Source organism: Arctopsyche grandis, chromosome 12 (genome assembly GCF_051622035.1).
Source record: "Arctopsyche grandis isolate Sample6627 chromosome 12, ASM5162203v2, whole genome shotgun sequence".
Taxonomy (NCBI): Eukaryota; Metazoa; Arthropoda; class Insecta; order Trichoptera; family Hydropsychidae; genus Arctopsyche; species Arctopsyche grandis.
The window spans coordinates 6,709,744-6,732,274 of NC_135366.1; the positions used below are offsets into that span (position 1 = coordinate 6,709,744).

Genomic DNA, 22,531 nt, shown 5'->3' on the forward strand with positions numbered 1-22,531 from the left:
TTAAAGTCATTTAAGGCCAAATCGTAAAATTTGGTCTTGACTTAAAATAGTAAATCAACAGTTTTTTTTATATATGTATCGATAGATTGCAATTATATAATGGTTCATTGGATGCATTATCCCGTCCTAGATTATTGTAGATCTGCTGTTATATCCGGAAAAGGTCTACCGTGATATACCGGATTTGATGCCTGATAGGAAAGATCCGATGAATGGATTTTTATGTCATTCTATTGCTTGAGTTTATTTTGTAGAACATATCTGTGATGAGACGAGGTGACCCCAACATCCGGATATAACAGCTGGCGTTCTTGAATGTATAGTTTTAAGTTTAAGGGCGACAACACACTGAGTGGTACGTGTTATTTTTGCACTCCTAGCCCATATACATGGTACAAAGTCCCAAAAATCACCCCCTGCAATGTTTTCGGTGATATTTTATCGTTGCTTGACAGTGATCGATAACGGTGAATCCCATATTTGAGGAGAATGCCGGAGAAACTTGTCTGATCTTGTATGCATACACGTGCGAGCTCCCAAACATGCGCTCTGCACGTGCAACTACACCCGGATTCGGTTTGGAACGAAACGGTCACGCGACGTTCCGTACTACTCAGTGTGTTTTCGAGCGTATTGTGTTCGTAACTTGCTTGCAATATTCAATGATTGATTACACGTGTAAAAGAAAATATATAATTAAATCGTAAGTAATATTAAAACTTCCTTCCCATTTTGCCTTATAAATATTGACAAAGATAAATAATTTAGTAATACATGTTTATATATACGGTGTGTATATTAAATGTGTGACACGGACAACGTTCTTGTTTTGTAAAACGAACAAGCCAAATAAATATGAAAGGAATTTTAAAATATAAATTATATAATTATTTTATATATATACTCCATTCAGATTGTTATTGTGAAATTAGCGGAGAGTTTTTGACCCTGTTTGTATCAATTCTGCGAAACACTACTTTTCTTAGCTTTGTGCAAATATAAATTTCTATACTAAGTATTGTATAAGTATACATATTATATTTTGTTCTTTTTGTGTATTACGTGCATGTATTTTTGATGGTTATTATTATTACGTATTATTATTATGGAAATCTTTATCGTGTATGGGTTGTTGTATGATACAAATAAAAAAAAAGCGACTTGCATTAAAGTGGTCTGAAAATATGTGCCTCATGTTACCAAATTTTAACTATTTTTTTGTCACAATATATATATATGTATATATATAATAATATGTTCAGTATATAAATACAACCACTTTGTATAGATCTTTGTATCGTCGAGCGTTGAGCTGACGCGAAGAATCCATCATTGACGAGGGTAGACTACAGTGGCGGCTCGTGATAATTCATAGAAGGGGGGGGCTGTAGAGATTAATCGGTTTGTTAAGAAGCTCGGTGATCAAATGCAGACAAAAATAGCATGAATATCTACTATACTGGTAGGTCTGCAGCCCATATGGACGGCAAAAATAGCATGCATTTGTACTATACTGGGAGGGCTGCAGCCCCACAGCCCATATAGACGAGCCGCCACTGGTAGACTATCGTATATATATATTTGATGTGGCGGGTGTGATGAGTCTTCTGAACGCAAATCAAAGATGTTTGGATCTATCTGCATAACTGGAAAGACCGCAACGGTGAAGATTTTTGCCGTCTTTCCTATTGTGCAGTGCATTTTGAAATCTTGATGTGTGTTTTCATTTTCTATGTCGTAGCCGCAATATTACAATATTGAATATATATACATATATATGTATGTATATATATATTATTAATTTTTTATCACGTAGAAAAGGAAACCTTAAAATATATTTAGTTGTACTGTTAGATTCTAAACAGATGATAATATAAACTTTATTAGATTGTAAGATGGTTTATTTAATTTGTGTTGATATAATTATACCAAAAGCTTCATATACGGTCCCGCAAAGCTGATCACAGAGTAATAGATTTTAAAGTGTTGCCATTTTGTTTATTAATTCACGTTTAATCAAATAAATATTACTGTACATTGTTGATAATTTATGTAATGTAATGATAATTAAAACGAGTAGATCTATTTTCATTCCTTCGTATTGTTTGTTTTTAGTAATTTGCGTGTTTTTTCTTTAGTTTCCACACTCAATTATTTGAACATCAGGGTTTTTATTATTATTATTGTATTATATTATTGTAATAAATATGTTATTTTAACTTTCTCATAAGTTGTAACCAGAGCAAATATGTATTTTGTTTTTTTTTTTTATTACAAATCTGCTTGTATTGTTTGTATAAATATTGTTAATGTATAAAAAATTCTCACTGTTGAAATATTAAAAATGATAGTTACACCGATTTAGATCATTACTGCATTTATATACATAAATATAAACACATTTTTGCACTGTTTACAATTTTTAGTACAAAAACTTGTTTTTCGATCGTATTTCATTTATTGTTGAGATTAGTACCAAAGACGACATATGAAATAAATGTAGCCTCATTTATAATGTTATCACAAGGTTTGCGGAGACTGTTTTGTAGCAAGATTTATTTTTTGATTGAAATAAATGTTTTTTTAAGAATTTATGACTTATTTTACTGTTCATTTTCATCTTACCTACGTACACATACGTCTCGGAATGAAACTTCATACAATTGCAATAATTCAGCAAACATAACTCGAATGTGACCAACCCATGACTTTATCTATGTATTTGAGGAATATAAGAAAGTTACAAAACAAAATTCTATATTGAAACGTACAAACACATCCACACATACCGGCAGCATTATGAAATACTAATAGCTATGACAGCATTTTCGATACAAATTGAGCGCAAATGTATGGAAACTTGCACAAGACAAAAGTCCTACTTCCGGTTGTTGGATTTTGTTCAATTTTTTTTTATTACTTAAAATCACTATCAGTATTATACACAATAAATATCAAAAAGATTAAAATAATTTAAAAGGTCAAAATAAAATAATGAAATATTGTTTTAAAAAAAAATACTACTTCCGGTTTACGTATTCAGACCAAAACCTTATCAGCTCTATGTTGGTACATAAAGAATACAAATATAAATTTTCAGATTGATACGTTCAGGAATGTAGAAAGAATCGACACAACATTTTTTACTTTTCTAAGAGGAAAAAATCCCACTTCCAGGTTATTAAATTTAGTGATTTTTTTTTTATTTTCATCACATTGATACAAGAATTATACAAGAATTTTTTCGTGAAGAGCACACATGTTTAAGGAGTCGAAAAAAATAGTGGAAGAAAAATCGAACAAGAGTAAACTGCCACTTCCCGTTGACGGATGTTTACCAAATTTTATACATATCTTGGTAATAAGCTAAAACTTCTAGATATGAAACTTCAGTTTAATAAACCAAAAGGTTTCAGAGAAAAACATAAAAAACCTCGATTATCTAGAGTAAAAGTACTACTTCCGGTTCAGGTAAAAATATACAAAAAATATTAGGGTGTAAAATTTATAATTTCTATTACAGGTAAAAAAAATTCAGTCTGATTCGGTTAGCGGTTTGGGAGATAATTGGATTCAAAAACTTAAAACATAGAGAGGACACCTATAAGGGGAGGTACCATTTCCGGTCAACTTAAAAATTTGAAAAAAAAATTTGTTGTATCGATAAGAATTTCAATAACCGATACTAAGTTTCACTTTGATAGGACTAACGGTGTTCAAAAAATCCCCAAAATACAACCAAACACACATTTTTTCTAGAATGATCAGTGATCGATTCAGAGTTCGAATTAGTCAAAATTTCAAGTTGGAATTTTCGCATGATAACAAAACTTCATCTATTGTTACTACTTGCATAGATAAAGTAAAAATTCTATATAGAAAGACGGCAAAAAATTTGAATGAATAAAACAATGGAATTATTTTCATGATTTATTATAATACATTTAAATTAGATTTTTACAATTTTCAAACGTAAACATTAAAAGCGCAAGAGTTATGTTCATTTAAAAAAAAAGGTATACATAAATTCAATACATATCATATATTTAATATAATAATATTTTATTTAAACACATCAATTTGGGCTAAAAGTAAAATGCAAATTTAAAATTCAATTCTAGTATACATAAAAAAAAAAATGAAAAAAGCATTTTAAATGAATTTTAGCCGATATTTGAGATCACGTTATACATACATACGATATGGTGAATGTGAATAAAATTTATTTACTTGATGTTTTTGTTGCGATTTCTCTTGAACTTATGGCTGATTGGTTTTAAAATTTACATTAAATACTCTCAGTATGAATTTGACAATCATAAAATATATTTTAATTTTTAACTACTATAAATATTCTCTTTATTTTAAATGTAGGACGGTGTCAAATATTATATAATAAAATTATCAAGCATAAAATATAATTATTCTATTAACAATTTCATCTAAAATTATATTGCATTCCTCTCAGAACCAGTCTGCAAAGAGGATATTTAATTTTTTTTATATATATGTATATATATTTATTAATTAAAATAAAAGGAATACATATACATAGGTACACAAATAATTATTCTCTTTTTTTTAAGTACACAAACTTTGGTGGCAGTTAGTAATTATTTTATAAAATTTCACACGCAAATATAATTGTTATTTTAAAATGATCACATATGAGCTTAGAGCGGCTTAAAATAAATTTCATTTGAACGTCAAATAAAATTCACATTTATAACAATAGACATTAAAATGATATGAAAAGTTGCCACATTTTAAACTTTGGTTAGTAGTTTTCGTTATAAATTAATACGTATTACTGTTTTCATTTTATTTAGATTAGAATAATAATCTCTTCGTATGTTAAGATTCGATGACAATACATGTATGTTAATGCAATTATACATACTGTGGATAAAATAATAATTAACCATTACAATATTATACGTATAAAAAGTATAAATATTCATATGAGTGGTATAATATATGCAAATTGTTAAAAACACATTGGTAAAATTGTCTATATTTGTATATGTTCATATAAATTATAAACTGAAAATTGGTTTTCACGGACCGGTTGCAATTTCAGCATTGCACTATTTCCTGAAGTGTCATCGCTGGAAGAATCCCAGTATTTTACTGGTGCGTGTGGGTTCCGAGCGGCTCGAATCTTCTACTTTCCTCTTCCTCTCCTGAGAAGACAGTTTGGTCTTCATCTGCTCTTCGATCAATTCTTGCATATCCATCTGTATAAACATCATCAAATCGTTTCAATGAATTGCTCCACACACACTATAATACTTAATAATCTAAAAATCCAAACATTACTAACCTGCCACTGGTCGAGTTGTTGGCACAATTCAACCTTTTGCCTAACGGCTTCTAAGAGTTGACTTCCAGCTTGGACTAATTCTACCCTCAACCTAGCCAAATCAGCCTCGGCTCTAATCCTCCTAGTTTGAGCAGCATCTCTAGCTTCCCTCGCTTCGGCTACAGCTGAATCTCTAGCTAGTCCTCCTCCGGCAGCATCGGCTCTAGCGCTCACCAACTCCTCTCGAGCACCTCCCAGTTCCACTTCGCACACAGTCAACTGAAATCATTCATATAAAAATTAAGCCACTGTTTATTCTCACAAGAGCATCTCGAATACTTTTAAAAGCATCGACCCCGTTGGGGAACAAAGATGTTGCGTATTTCACACGAGAGCGACTTCTTCTACTCGCAACAAGAGCGAATACATCAGTTTTTGCACGCATTTCCTTGTTATTTAATTTATTAATTAGGGTCGGCTAATTCATTGACATCGGACTACAGCTAACTGCATCCGCTCATTCTTTCAATTCACCGAATAAAAAAGCCTTATGCAGACAATGGAAGGGCAATTAAAACTGCAGCAGGTCAGGTGTGATTGAGAGAAACCGCATGCATTCAATTTTCAATCTTATAACCCATAAAAACTGTAAAACGGAAGTCTCAAAGTAATAAAGACATAATTTCTTTTTAAATACGCTTTTGATTAAATAATATATATTTTAAGAAGATTTCTAGATTGGACAAATTTTATAATAAGAATTTAGTGGCCATCTATTGATAAATTTTTTAAGCTATTTTTAATCAAAGATTATAACCATTTCAGTTGATAATTAATTCATGTCAATAATTATTAGAGACATCTATGTTTTTTTTATAAAAACACTAAAATTAATTACAATATGAATTTTTCAGTACAAATTTTTTCTACGAAAAATATATACATATACATTGAAATAAAATCAAATAATTTAACGTGTTTTGAAATCATCACGCAAAAATCCCGATCAATGAATCAATTTCCTCATTTTCCCTGATCTATTATAGTTCTACGAAACACAATAGCATCAGCTTCAAGGTAAAAACGCATCAAAGGCTCGAGGTGAATAAGTAAATTGATCTATGTGCCATCGCTTTGGGACGTATCAAGGCTCCCCACAAAATTAATATTGTTTTAAACGCGAGGATTCGTTCTTTTGGAACAAATCCAAGGACTTTTGCTATCGTCTGAATAGCATTTTCGTGCTGAATTCAAACATGGAACTATAATATAAACACGCAATACTACTTAATGCATTTCTTACAGAGCGAATCACAGCCTAAAGGTGAATTAATACATTACACAGTACATACACATTTTTTACAGAGAATACACATTCATCAAACAAAAAACAAAAAAAATGTGTCACTCTAGGAATTTTTAATCAAACAAAGTGAACAGATATGTAAACGAAAATGAGGGTGTTTTCCGAAGCATATTTCCCCCGATTGATAATATCGATTGAAGATTATTTATTACCCAGACATGGCAGTGTCAGGGTAGCGGCCATCGGCCACTAATCTTCGACAAATACCCGACATTACACGCGATTATCGACTCGTATGTGTACTTTGAAAGCATGCGATCAATATTTTCATTTGTGCAATTGAATTTCCAGCGGTCCATTATGTAATTCTGTATCGTAATTATTACATACATGTCATCGTCGACCCTCCTAGTTAACAGGTGGCGTAACTGAAATATATTTATATCTCGGAGAAAACCTTTAACTTTCAAATGTGTAACTTTCAGAAGCCAAACTGAACAACTATGTATGTACATACATACACAACTGCTTGAAATAGAAAGTCAAGAAACTAGAAGACTTATTATATTACATATATTAGACACATTTGCATTTAAATATATATTATTACTAGAGAGCGCAAGGCGATTGGGGCGCTTTGGCTAATGTCAACTGTTGGAACGTGTATTGTTATTTATCATTGCCCTAATGAGTATCCATCACTTATTTATTACTAGAGATCGGCGGTCGTGCTGCCGCCACAAAATAACAATACACCTACATTGTCCAAGAAAGCAGGAGAGCAAAAAAAAGCATCAAATCATTACAAGCCAAAAATGAACTTTTGGATAAGAGTGGCATACTCTAGGGGAGTTACAGTCAGAATAAAATAATAAATAGATTAAAACAAATAAAGATAAATTCTGGTTAAGTATTGAAATGGCGAGTGCATTTTTACAGCTCTGAGAGAGGGCAAGTTTATATTTTATTGCACTTTCCACAACTTATCTCGTTGAATCTGGATTTAGTCGAGTTGCTAATTTCCTCTCAAAAACTTGTAACTGTCTTGATGTTATCAATAGAGGTGATATTTATCTGTCGATGACAACATTGTAACTAGATATTAATATACTTGCTAGTTTGTATCACACTACATACAGCAAAATTTCAAATTATTACATATTTTGATTATAAAAAAGAGCATATTGTATAAATACTTAATTTGCCCGAAGAAAAATATCTTTAATCAACGTGACTAGTCAGTGATGACGCTTGGATTTGATACTGATCATTAGAATGCTGCATAAGGTTCAGTGTACTCAAAAAAGCATGGAAAAGTATATGCTCAGCATAGCGAGGAGAGATAGAAAACGATATACTTGGGTGAGAAGTATAACAAAGGTGGTTGATGTAATGGTGAAAGTAAAGATATTCAAATGGCAATGAGGGAGTCACGTGGCTAGAAGATCGGACGAAAGAAGTGCTCGAATAGTACCCGAGAGAACTCTGTATGATCAGTGTGACGAGGAGAGATAGAAAACGGAATACTTGAGTGAGAAGTATAACAAAATTGGTTGAATTAATGCAAATAGATTGAAATGGCAATGAATATGGATGGATAGATGGACGAAAGAAGTGTTCGAATAGTGCCCAAGATAACGCTTTATGATCAGCATAGCGAGGAGATATATAAAACGGAATACTTGGGTGAGAAGAATAACAAAGGTGGTTGATGGATTGGTGAAAGTAAAGAGATTGAAATGGCAATGGTTGAGTCACGTCGCTAGAAGAATGGACGAAAGAAGTGCTCGAATGGTACCCGAGAGAATGTAAAAGGGCGCAAGGAAGGCCATAGATGAAATATTAAACACAAAAGGGGACCATAGGTCTAAACGGTTGAGAAATGCTGCACTTTAAGTATTCAAATTGAGTCAAGTCAATATATTTTTACTAACCTCTTCTTAGTTCAGAATCGATTTTGTCGTCTGACGAAGTTTGGGTTTTTATACGATCGTTTTCAAACTTTGCCATTTTTTTTCATTTGAAAGGAATTCCTAGCTCGTAATTATTGACATTCGTTAATTACATCAGTGCCCGTTTATATTAACTGTCATCATATAATAAAACCACATTTATTGAAGCTTTCCATCGAAATTGAACACACACTCGTATTGAGAAGAACGAGTAGAAGAATTTTCACGACTGTTCAAACCATCGAGACTGAAATCTTGCGGGTAGAATCGGTGCATAATCAAAATCTGTGATTATTATTTCTTATAAAATGATGTTATTACATAAAAATTCAACTCGCATACAAAATCCATTAATAAAATAGCCAGAATAAATTTATACATTTCGGAAATGAACGTTTAAATAAAAAAAAAAAAACGGCTTCAAGCAAGTTTACCCGCTAGTGAAAACAATTTAAGACGCATACGATACAATCATACAGATCGTGTACAATTTTTACAGCTTCTATTTTTACTCTCCCGCAAATAGCACGAAAACGACGACGTTAAACTGGCGATCATCAACATTGACCATCGAAACAGAAATCACGTACACGTGTTTACAGAAATTCTGCTCTGAAACGTAAACATTTACGTGATCAGATTATACACAATATACATATGCATACTTAAAACGGATTATTTTTTTAATTTTCACACATTTTTATTGTTTATTATTATAATGCGCTGTCGCATGCTAATGCGATTGTATGTAATCAGAAGCCGTACAGCGACGAATCTCGCTTTTCCACGCGAAACTTTAACGTATAATATACAAATAAATAAATAAAAAAATACTAATGGTTATTATTATTTATGTGAACGATAAAATTTTGCAAATTCGCTCGAATTCATTTGCTCCGTTGACTAACAATGACCTTTCTCTGATTATGTTTGCGCATTTATTATATTATTATATACATATTTGACGTTGGAAATGTACATGTTCGACTTTAAATTTGAATTTGCATAATCTAAATATATTTTCGAGCGGTTTTTTTTAATACTCTCTTTTACGTACGTGTTATTATTAGTCAATGTCCAGTTAGTTCCGTTTTTCGTACGACTTCCGCGCATTGAATAGGATGTAATCTGTCAGAGTTTACGGTAAATCTGCGGGTTAATTTTACGACTTCAAAAATGAGATCTTCTCGTTTTATATCTCCATTGTTTTCCGTCTGATTCGATACAATTCGTGATATTAGCATTTTTATTGCGGTGAAACTTGGGGCACGTTTTTTAGATTACCGAAAAGTTGCATCGAGACGAATTTTCCTGCAGATTAATTTTTCCAGTGTATAAACACAAACTTGAATTAAAAAAAAAAAACTATATGTATGTCGGAAATAATTGTGCAAATATTTAGAGGTTGATTTTTATCTGGATAGTGATGAAGATTGAGATTGTTCAGTTCAAAAACACGATGTGCAATTTATTTTAAGAGCTCAACAAATGAGGAAAACAACATTCTAATTGAATATATATTTTTGATACATTTTTAATATATATTATTTAAGGAAAATGCAATACTTTCACTGTCTACTTATAAAAGTTGAATTACAAGTTCGTGCTTTAAACATTAGATAATAATTGAAATTCCTTTCATTCGTATTTAAAATTCTTCAACTCTTTACATAGTTTAAACTACATATTTATTTGAAATAATAGCAATTAATTAAGGTAATGGTAGTTAATTAAGATACATCACCTCTCAAAATAAATAAATTTAATCTATCGGTAATAATTATTTTAATTGCTAGTAAAGATATTTTCTTAATAACAGGTATCCATCTAACACTTCCCATTCACTTTAAATTATAATTTTTTTTTTTTTATCAAAAGCCAATACAGAATCTTTTTCAATGTATCAAAGCCACTATAAATATACATTGATCTTTCGTGCAAATATTTTTATCCATAGCATTGAACTTATCTATCGGGCTATAGCTGGGTGTTGACCGTATTAGATAAGTACATATTTTTAAAATGCACTAGCTGGCGATGCCTGGCGTTGCTTGTGCGCATGAGAGTTTGTAAATAACAGTTACGGATTTACTTTGCTAGGAGCCCGAGTCATTAGAAAAAAACCTTTAAAAAGCCTCTCCCAGCTAGGGTTTGGCTGAATGAAGACGAAATCCATGCTTAATTCATTTTCGGAAATGCGTACGTGCGCGTATATACGCCTCATACAGTGTAGTGCACTGGTGGAGTTATTGCATACCAGTAGAGAGGTTGTGGGTTTAAGTCCTAGCCAAATACATTTCTGGCGAGATCTTGTGGTTATTAAAACACAGATCGACTGTCTCCTGTTAGAATTTTCCAATTTTTACAAACCTCCTTTATTCTAGCCTAATTGTTGTGACGGATCCAATAAATCAGTACATTCCCCCTCAGTTTTTCGCGAATTCGAGCGATTAGCATCTCGAATCTGTTGAATCTTATAAAATGCTACCTACATAATGTATTTCTCGCTATATTTTTCGTATCAAAAATTTGTTGAATGCCTATAGATGTCTCTATTGTATTCAAAGTACTATTATGTTTTAAAAACAAATTCGAACAATACGTTTGAACAACAAATTCGAGATATAAGCATCTCGAATTTGCTGAATCTTATAAAAAAATATGCTACCTATGTACATAAACTATTTTTTTGCAAAATTTTCCGTGTGTCAAAAAATTTATTGAATGTCCATAGATGTCTCTATTGAATTCAATGTACTGTTGTGTTTGTAAATTGATAGTATGTATATATGTGTAACCAGCAGCGTAGACTAGTGGTTTGCATATATGCTTTCAAATATACATAGTGGTAACGGGTTCGAGTCCCACTGGTTGCTGCTACAGACAAACAATCAAACAGACAAACAGACATTCAATTTTATATATAGATATGTATTTATGTATTGTTTTATGAAAATAATATCAACGAATTAGTACTCATGTGAATAGTTACCGAACAAATAAAATAATTAAAATTCAAAACCGATGTACCTACTCTGTACTGAATACATATTAGTTAAATACAGCACATTCGTCAAAGTCTTTTCAATTTTAAGCTCATTAGTATCGGTTCGTAGTTTGAGGATAATATGTGAATGCTAACCTTGCTGTGGAGTTCGAGGATCTGGTCGTTCTTGGATTGAACGTCTGTGTCACGCTCGTGCAACTTCTGAGACAGCTTCTCCAACATATCTCTGAACCTGACACCTTCGAGGCCAGCAACGAGGACGGCCAAATCTTCGGCCACTTCTGACAGGACTCCAGCCTTCAGGGTTACGGCCTGGTCGGTGCCGTCCATCGACATATCTATAGACAGGTCTGATTGGAGACCTGAAAAATGAAACCAATTTAGAAAACAACAGAATGCGAATGACAGCTGATTTATCGGCGCATTACGCGTCCATCAAAAAATCACTCGTGTTTCATACACTTTCTATTCGTATAAATTTTCAGCTTCGTTGTTTTGGAATCGTAAAAGTATACACATATATATATGTAGTGTTGGCATATAATGAAAATTTATTAAATGCGAGAACTATTGTTTTGACAATGAATAGCAAATTAAGTAATAAATTTGTCACTTTAATTATAAAAAATGGGTTCTCTTGAATAGAGCATGAAAAATTATACTCTCACAAATTGCCATTTAATTGATTTTCGGTGTATTTTTATTTTATTTATTTAAATATTAGCCAAAATGACATTACAGATTATTATAACGCGTTACTGTGACCAGACATATGTATATTTTTATTTTATTTTATTTTATTTTAAAAAATCAATACCACAGAGACTTGACAGGTTGCCCCAAAGCGTCAATGTGATTTTAATACAAATAATAAAAATCATAAAAATTACAAAAAAAACATCATAAAAAAAATAATAAAAATCATAAATAAAAAAAAAACATAAGAAAATAATAAAAATCATAAATAAAAAAAAACATCATAAAAAAATAATAAAAATCAAGTAAAAAATATGTACATAAAATAAAAACAAAGAAATAAGATTGAAAAATTTATATCGTGCTATTTAGGATGTGTTCCACCAACTCAACATAACTGGCATCGAATAGGTCATATATAAGCATAATACAAATACAAAATATATATAAGAAAATTAGCGAGACATCTATGTTATACGTAACAAATTTTGAAATCATATTCAGATTTGTTATGTATAACATAGAATAGGCTAGTGGTTAGCATACAATCTGGTCACGGGTTCAAATCCCACTGATTTCTGCTGGCCATACCTTAGATTTGTGACTTAAGATCGATCGTTTCCTATCAGATTTTGCCAATTTATCTGATTTTCATTGAAACGGTTCCAAAAAATTGGCAACCTTACCCATTTTCTCGCAAAATCTTTCAAAAGTTTTCAGCAATCTCGAATTTCACTGAATTTAATAAAATGCTGCAAATTTACAAATTTGACCATAAATATATCTGTGGATGTTAATTGATATGTGTTTAATGAGTTTCGCCGAATTGTTTAAAAATGCTTCAAATTTACAAATTTGACAGATGTCTTTGTGGATGGTTAATTGATATTTTATTTTTTTTATATATACCAGGAAGGCCTTACAGGTAAATCCCAATGCGCCTTCCTGGCCAATTACAAATACAAATACAGCTTTTTTTTTATTATAAGTCGTTGAATTGCGAGACACTGAAAAAACTCGCAAATTAACGAGACATCTATGAATTGCACATAAATTTTTATTGTACATCAATCAAATTTTTGAAATAGTGGTGACATAGTAGGTAGAAAGGATTTTTAGCCAATTTTTTTTCCGGGAATCGTTTCAACAATGAAATCAGAGAAAATTGGCACACTCTGATAGGAAACGATCGACCTGGAGTCACAAATATCCAAGTCTGACTAGCAGCATTGAAAATTATACTCGGAATAAATCCTTTTCAACCGAGGTTAGCTCACGGGATCAAACCCGGCGCATCTCGGTGCTTAGTATCAACGCAGCCATCGAGCCATGCTGCTGGATATATTTATTTATTTATTTTACATACTTATTTTTACATAAATATATTCATATATACAAGGAAGGCCTAACAGGTAAACCCCAATGTGCCTTCCTGGCCAATTACAAACAATGCAGCATTTTTATTACATAAGTCGCTGAATTACGAGACACTAGAAAAATTAATGAGACGTCTATGAATTTTAAATGTGTACAAACATATATTGCCAAATCCTAATAGGAAATGATGGACTTTAAGTCATAAATATATAAGTCTAACACGCAGCATTACAGATAATTTATTTATTTCTGGAGGTAAAAACCCATTGAAGTCATATAATATAAATATTAACATTAAAAAAAAACAATTTCAATAGAAAAAGTAGTGAAAAACAATAATATGTGTTTTTATAACATGAGACACTTATATGACAAAAAACATAGAACATATAAATGAAAATAAAAGATAGTAAAATCATAATATATATTATGGAAAAACGATATTTTGAATGGTTCTTATAAACCGACCAAATGTAATACTAAATATGTCGATGTCCGTCTCATCAGCTACATATATGGTTGAAGTGCATACACGATTATTTAAAAGAATGTTGGTTTTCGCTATAATTGGTGAAAACAGAATAATATAATATAATATAATATACTCGGCATAAATTCTTTTCAATCGAGGTCAACTCACGGCATCGAACCCGGCGACCTCTCGTTGCTAGGCAAAAGCCCAACCACCGAGCCATACTGCTGGCTATGTACATATATGTGACTCCAAATCGATCGTTTCTCTATCAGAGTTTGCCAATTTTATCTGATCATTGCTGAAACGGTTCCTGAAAATTGGTATTAAAAAATCTAATCCTGTTGTCACAAAAATCTGCCTGAGTATAATTTGTATTAATTATACACAGTAATCTGAAGATCCATAGATGTCACTATGATTATTATTTCTGATTAATTGTTATATTCTATATATTCTGATTGTATATGTATGTATTACTGTATTTCTGATTTCTGATTGTTTATGTATTTCATTAACGTACACCCGTCGCATTGGAGCAAATCTGTAATGGCGAGTGTGTATTGATTTGTGACAATAAAATAAAATATACATATGTGGAGAGTCTCAAGAAGCTGGTAGTCACCGGAACATTAGAGAAAATGCGATAGAGAGGACGGACTCTCACAAGATGATCAGATAAAATAAAATCAAGGAACTTTATAAACATTTTTCTAGTATTTAAAAAATGAAAAGAATTAGAAACCATACTGGAAGCGTTCACAAATACACCACATACATATGTATGTAAATACCGCATAACATATGTACTTGTATAGTGCAGTAATATAACCACAAAAAACTCAAACACTTCAACCAAGTGAATCACATGCGGGATCATTACTACACATGTATTTATCTAATCGAAATTCCACGAAACACTCTGAAGCACATACAACATTTCACGCGGATCGATATTGCGAGCCAATGGCGACGATCGAACGTCACATTTAAATTATGGACGATTATCGTGATCGTCAACAACCTATTTCGGACGAGGGCACAAAACAGTACTGGGCCGGGTGGGTGGAGATAGTCGCCGACTGGTACACAAACACAACCTCCACTCACTTCTTCCTCTAGTAAACATATACACACATAATATTTGCCCCAGTATCACAACAATCGGCCTCAAAAAATTCGACCGGTGAAAATATCTGAGTTGCATCACCTTTTCTACCACTCCACTCCACTGTTCCTTTGGCGAAATCCAGATTTTTTATAATGATCGAGAGGTAATTAGCGTTCGATTGCGTGAGCGGCTGTGTGTGCATTTATTTGTGCAACCGGTGAGCTGGTCTTCTTCTACGACCAGGAAGCTGGTGCATTCGCAGCTGTGGTGATCCAATTTTGCGTTTGATCGTTTGATGTTAAGAATGCGTTACTAAGTTGTTTTGAAGTGTTGATCTAATGCACTTTTATGTTAAATGGTGAAAATGATATACTCCAGTACTGTTTATTGGAATTTGAACTGTAATACTTTTGTGTTTAGATTTTGTTGGTAGCATCTTATCGAATTAGCGAGATTAGATGCGTGTTTTCCAAAGAAGGTAATCTGCTTGAAGCGTAATTAAAGATTTTAGATAGTTTACATTGTATTGTTGATACATAATATAGGCAGCAGATATAGAAATCTTCAATATTGAAAGGTTTTAATCAGTACGCTCTAGCGATGAACGAAAGAAAATGTTGTCAACTTTACCAAAAAGGAATGGACCAAAATGCTAAACACGAGGGATTCCAGAAGTGATAGAAGCGAAGTTAAGATAAGTTTTTTTTAAATAATAGGGATCTCAATCAAGTAAATAATGAAGAGGATGGGAAAGGAAAAAAAAAGTTGAAGTAAACAAATCAATAATGGTAAATGAAAATGATAGAAGGGGCTAAACAAGAAGCTGAATTAAAAATACACTTGAACGAGACACACTTTAAAGTTGATATTTTGATCAAGTCTAGTCAAAATTGAATTAATAAATAAGAGTCCTTCATGTATGCAGATTAGAAATTGGAATAAAGAACCAAAGTACTAATGGGAATTTGTCTTTGAAACTTATATAAGACTTTGAGTCGATGTAATAAGTTGACATAGAAGACAATAAGTAGTTGAGTTGAGAAGAGAACAACATTTGTACATATGTAGGTAGAAAATTTTCAAAAACACAAGTAATTAGCCATTTCAAAACCAAGCCAGCAGCATGGCTTGGTGCTTGGGCACTGAGAGGTCGTCGGGTTCGATCCCGTGAGTTAACCACATCCCATGAGTATATTATCTGTAATGCTGCTGGTCAGACTTGGATATTTGTGACTCCAAGCCGATCGTTTCCTATCAGAGTTTGTCAATTTTTCTGGTGTTATTGTCCTCCATTAAATTGGCTTAAAAATCCTTCCTACCCACTATTTCATCACTATTTGAGTTATGCACAATAAAATTTATGTACAAGATTCATAGACATCTTGTTAATTTCGAGTTTTTTAGTGTCTCATGATTAAGCGACTTATGTAATAAAAATGCTGCATTGTTTGTAATTGGCCAGGAAGGCGCATTAGGGTTTACCTGTTAGGCCTTCCTAGTTTATTTGTACATAGATATATACATATTTACGTAGAATAAATAAATAAATTAGCATTTTAACTTGACCCAGTATATGAGCCAAAATTATGAAGTGAATAAATCATCATAAAAAACATCAAAATATACCTTCTAAATGTAAAACAATACCTGAATCATCATCATGCGTAGATCTCAGATGTTGGCAGAGCGCTCTGAGTTGCCTGTAGACATGGAGTGCCTCAGCGTGCAGGGCAGGTCCAGGAATTCCACATTCAACACCACTTCCACCATCCATTTCAGCCTGGAGGGACCTCCTCATTCCACTGACCCCACTTCCAGCTCCAGGACCCAAACGCTCAGACAACGTGGTATTTTCACGCTGCAAACGCTCCATATCCGTCAAGGACTTGCCGTATTTCATTTCCTGACAAAAACAATGACGATTTAGCACTCGGATTCTGATCGCACACGGAGATAGTATTAGACAAGGACAATACCTGCTCTCTGACGTGTCTTTCCAGTAGCATTATCCTATCGTTGGATTCTTCTAATTGGGAAGCCATCGTCTCCCTGTCGTTCAGAGCAGTTTGCAGTCTCCTTTCTAATTCTGACTTTTTGTCGACGACTAACTGCAGTTCTTCCCGCAACGTTTCCATGCTGATAACATGGTCCTAAAATATATAATAAATTAGTTACATGTGTAACATTCGACAAATAATAGAGAAAGTGAATGAAATTATTCTTAATTTATTATGATTATGAGGTATAAATTTATATAAATGTGATCAAAACGGAACTACGGAAATTACATCACAATAATATCGTAATTTTAGTACTAATTCGAAGTATTTATGTAAAGTAGGTCTTGTTAATGTATTATAAATAGATATGTACCAATCAGGAACCACCATTGGTACTGTACTGCTAATATAGTATAATTGCTATTACAAATTGAACAAAATGACATGCAAATTTCGCTTCTGGTGATTAAAAGTTTGCAATTTCTCTGTTTCGGAATAGAGAGCCGACACATCGAAACTATGATGATTAATGATGAATCCAAGGACTTATCATCCGATGCGGAACACAATTTCAAAATCTGCAATGCAATACTAGACAGATGCAATGTCACAAGGCGAAAGAATTGATTCATTTTTATTTTTAAATAGTACTTCTTAAATCAAATTTGATGATGTTTATCTTGAAATCAGCGTTCTATCTTAAATTACATATGTATTTGTGTACATCGGAACGGTAAATAATGGTGAGATCACATTCAAAAGCACGACACGGCACGCCTATGTATATTCCAGCTATGAAAGGTGTATCTTCATGTAATTTTGAATTCGTACGATCTTATTTTTTCAGCAAGTTTCTCTTACATTTCTTCAAATATGGGAATTACTGTTATCCATGTTAATAAAAGGATGAAGGCGCAGACACACAGAGTGGTACGCAGCACGTGTTTTTTTTTTTAGATAGTTTTGCACGTGTAAAAAAACGCTAGCACGCATGATCTATGCCAGGCCAAAAATTATCACTGGAATGTTTTCAGTGATATATTTTCTTTATTGACTTACATAGGTTTGACAGCGATCGACAACGGTGAATTTTATATTGGAAGAAATGTAGGAGAAACTTGTTGAAATAATAATATCGTACGAATTAACAATGACATGAAAACACGCCCATTCACATCTAGAGTTCACCTAGGCATGCCGTGCCGTACGATTTTGTATGTCTGCGCTTTAAAATTATACAGAAAATACTCTTGGGGGTGAGCTTTGGAAAGAATTGCGACGGTACAGCGTTTTTTTGCATGTGCAAAATTATCTAAAAAAAAAACACGTGCCGCGTACCGCTGTGTGTTTGTGTTTTTATAATTGTATTAACATAGATAACAGTGATTCCCATATTTTAAGAAACGTAGGAAAAAAATGTCAAATTAATAAGGTCGTACAAAATAATAATGACATGAAGACACGTCACGTCTATCACAGCTGGAGTCTCCCTAAGCGTGCCGTGCACACTTTTAAGTGTATATTTTACAGTCGAAATGTATTTTCAGTTGTAATATACATATTTCAACTCGCATTTTAGGTCATTCATATCGAATAAAATTCTATTAGTAAATTATATCTCTACAAGCACAAATCAATTTTCAACAATGTTCGCCAGTTGTAATATAGTTGATATATTAATATAGTTGAGTTTTGACAGCTCTGTGTGTTCACAACAAAAATGTCACTTTCCAACTCAATTTGCTAGTCGAGTGACTTTTTCACGAAAGTCTAACCTCTCCATCTAAACAGGTACCAACTTATAGTTGAACTGTATTTTCAGTTGTAATATACACATTTTGACCTGTTAGAATGAAATTTTCCATATGAATCAACTCACGTGGGTTAGACAACTAGTCAAAATATATTACAACTGAAAATACACTTCAACTATAAAGGTAGTTGGTACCAGGTTAGTTGGAATATATTTCAACTAGTCAAAATATTGTAGCATATGCTAAAAGGAGCCACCGTTATAATTGGTTTTCGAAGATTATCTCCAGGCTTAAGTGCTGTCGGCTAACAATGGAGACCCCCCCCCCAGATTGGACTTAGTGGTCGGTAACGGCATTCGGTCACTTCCCACTAGAGTTCTCAGAACTGACAGCGCTAAAGCGTGGGACTGCATGCCGAGACCGTGGGACTGCGTATCTAGTACGTGACTATAACAATAGGTAAACAAACACGTCGAGGAAGATGCAGTGAGCGACCTGCCCTTTTATAAGCAGGTACTTAGGCCATATGAAGGCATTCTGGACGGAGCACTGACAGTGCGTGGATCTCCTTAATCACCCAATAAATGCTGTGAAGCGACTTAAGCCTTTTATTTGGATCCTCCACCCACCCTCACGCAACAATATATTACAACTGGAAGATACACTTCAACTGTAACATACATACATATATAGCAAATTGTATCATTGAATTGATCAATTGCCATATTTTTATTTAGAAAAGTGTATATATAGCCAGCAGCATAGCTCGGACGTTAAGCTTCTGCTTACCGTCAAGAAGGTGCCGGGTTCTATCCCTGAATGAAAATGAATTTTTCAGAGTATGCTGTTGGTCAGACCTGGATTTGTGACTCCAGGTTGATCGTTTCCTATCAGAGTTTGCCAATTTTCTCTGATTTCATTGTTGAAACGGTTCCCGGAAAAAAAAAATTGGCTAAAAATCCTTCCTACCTACTATGTCACCACTATTTGAAAAATTTGATTGATGTACAATAAAAATTTATGTACAATTCATAGATGTCTCGTTAATTTGCGAGTTTTTTCAGTGTCTCGCAATTCAACGACTTATAATAAAAATGCTGTATTTGTATTTGTAATTGGCCAGGAAGGCGCATTGGGATTTACCTGTAAGGCCTTCCTGGTATATATGTAAAATAAAATAAAATAAAATAAAATATTATTATAGTAAGTATTTAGAGTGAGTATTCTTGACAACTTAACTATAAATCTAGTGAGTTTGTATAGACTGTGCATATACGTATATGTAGCACATGACCAATACGATTTGATTACTCGTACAGAGGCGATAAAAATTATGAATGGGCTTCAGGCCTTAATTTATTGTATGTTAATACATTCGACATACCTGAAGACTCGTCTTTCTCATAGAACATTGGTCTCTGAGTCCTTGCAACTGTGCTGTAAGTAGGATTTCTTGAGTTTGGGCCTCTTTGAGCTGATTCGTCAACCGATTGTTCTGGGATGTGAGCTCGGTAATCAACGAAGTCTTCTCACGTTCATTCTAAAAACACAAAAAAATAAATTAGCCCCAAAATACAGCAAACAGCACATACAAATTACAAACGGATCGATGGTTTTGGCCCTTTCGAATGTCACTACTTCGACATGGTATGTACGCGGTCGTTATGGCTACCATCGAATAAACTCGATAGAATCGCGTAACGATCGCTCGAAAGCGAAACGCCATCGTTTCGATGATGATAATAATCAACGAGCGTGTATGTAATGAGTAGTAATCGAATTAAAAGAAGCGTTTACCCTATTCATTCAAGTATTCGTCAAGGGATTCCCCGTTCAGAGTTGAAATTGACTGTTACGGATGTCAGTTATCGTTAATAGTTATTGCACGCGAGACGTGTGGATGTGTGTAATCTCGAGAAAATTACACATCTCTACGTCGTTACATTACACACAATTAAATTAAACGATAATAATGTGTACCTACCTAAAGGTAAATAATACTCTTTTTTCGTGAGCACGTTGGTAAGCTCATTACGTGTGGTTTTACGAGTGCTTACTTACAAAAAGTGGACCAAAATCCAATTATGTACACGTGAAATTTACGCAAGCTGTCTATTTGTATGTACTTATAGGCTCGTGGTTCAGTTCCAAATGCAATTTAAAGATTTATTCAGTTTATTGAAGGATGTATAATTGGAGTCGCTGGAAAAATTTGGCCTTATAAACCTCTAGATGAGTTGATGGAAATGATTTATTAAAATAAGTTGATATAACCGCGCCAGAATGGTTCGGTGATTACTGGTCACAAATTACTGGTCACAAAGTTACTAAAATCTCTATAACGGAACATCTGGCAGCCGAAAAGTCCATCATACTAACGATAACTATCATAGTAACGAGAACTTGAGTGCCAAATATTGTGTATTCGCGATTTTCATGGCAAAAATTGTCTCTGTGACCACCCCAATGTGACGAATAGTCCAATTACCCGCCAGAATATATGAAAAAATATAAATATTAATTTCGACGTCGACTTATTAACGCTCCCTCACCGAAGTGGGGTATGCAAGTGCCCCAATTTTTACGTTTTTCGAAATAACTATGTGGTTTTAAAAAGCTATACACCCTATATTTCTTGTATTCTTGGAATGAACCAAAATAAATTTATTTTAATAGATTTTGTATGATTTAGAAAAGGGGTACGTAGTAAAAAAATACATTTATACATTTCTTCGTTCCAAAGTATGATTTAAAGGCGGTAGCGATAGGTCATGTTTTTGACTGTTCGCTTGCATATTCTTGTTGATCGATGAATCAATGCGAGAGAAAGAGACAGCTATATTTTCGTAAGCTATTGTTTTCGTCGCTTTTGGCGCGTGGCTATTGAGTCATGCAGTCGCCTGTTGGCCTTACCCATGTGCGTTTGCATGTTGATGCTAGTCGTTATTTTTTAATACAAAAATAGTCAAAAATTTGCTATAAGACTAATACTTTTTTATGTTGACGTATAAAATGATTAATAAGATATATATTGAACCCATTTGTATTGAGAAACGCCGTATTTTGATTAAAAAATACTGGGGTCTTACTCGACCCCGGTTCGGGACACTCGTTCGATCTCGACGCTCCGTACTTCAAAGGTTAATATAACTGAAGCATAATCTATTAGATATGTGTTGCGCAAAACAAATCCAAACTGCTTGGATTTGTTTTGCGCAATGCTCACTACTTCCAAGATCCAAGTATAATGGTGTTGTTTTATTGTTCGCTTGTCCGGAGCATATTAGAGTTTGGGTCTGTAATTTGAAGCCCCACTGAAATGAAATTCTCTCTCTTGAAATATAAATATTACCCCTGTTTATTTCCCACTGCCTTTTTACAAGGTATGCTAGGCTTTGACTCAATATCTTCGAGAAGAATTATTGTCATTTTCAAATCTGTCATTGGAGTATTAAAGGGAAGTATTGACAACACTTCGATTTTATTGGAACTTAAATTTTGAGCGCCCGAATGCGGTAGAGCTTTGCGTCATCGTTTACTTTTCCAACCTATTC

The 22,531-nt window shown here is 33.2% G+C and overlaps 1 protein-coding gene across 1 annotated transcript in view; it reads right to left on the reverse strand.

The window, feature by feature from the left end:
- Positions 1 to 4,583: 4,583 nt before the first annotated feature.
- Positions 4,584 to 22,531, reverse strand: part of LOC143920056 (bicaudal D-related protein homolog) — a 102,527-nt gene continuing 84,579 nt past the window's right edge. Inside the window, exons 3-8 of the mRNA XM_077442744.1 lie at positions 20,362 to 20,517; positions 17,200 to 17,373; positions 16,871 to 17,126; positions 11,703 to 11,929; positions 5,324 to 5,581; positions 4,584 to 5,237 (exon numbers count right to left, since the gene is read on the reverse strand). Of these exons, the coding sequence (XP_077298870.1) occupies positions 5,103 to 5,237; positions 5,324 to 5,581; positions 11,703 to 11,929; positions 16,871 to 17,126; positions 17,200 to 17,373; positions 20,362 to 20,517 (1,206 nt within the window). The 3' untranslated portion in view covers positions 4,584 to 5,102. The remainder of the gene's footprint in view (positions 5,238 to 5,323; positions 5,582 to 11,702; positions 11,930 to 16,870; positions 17,127 to 17,199; positions 17,374 to 20,361; positions 20,518 to 22,531) is intronic.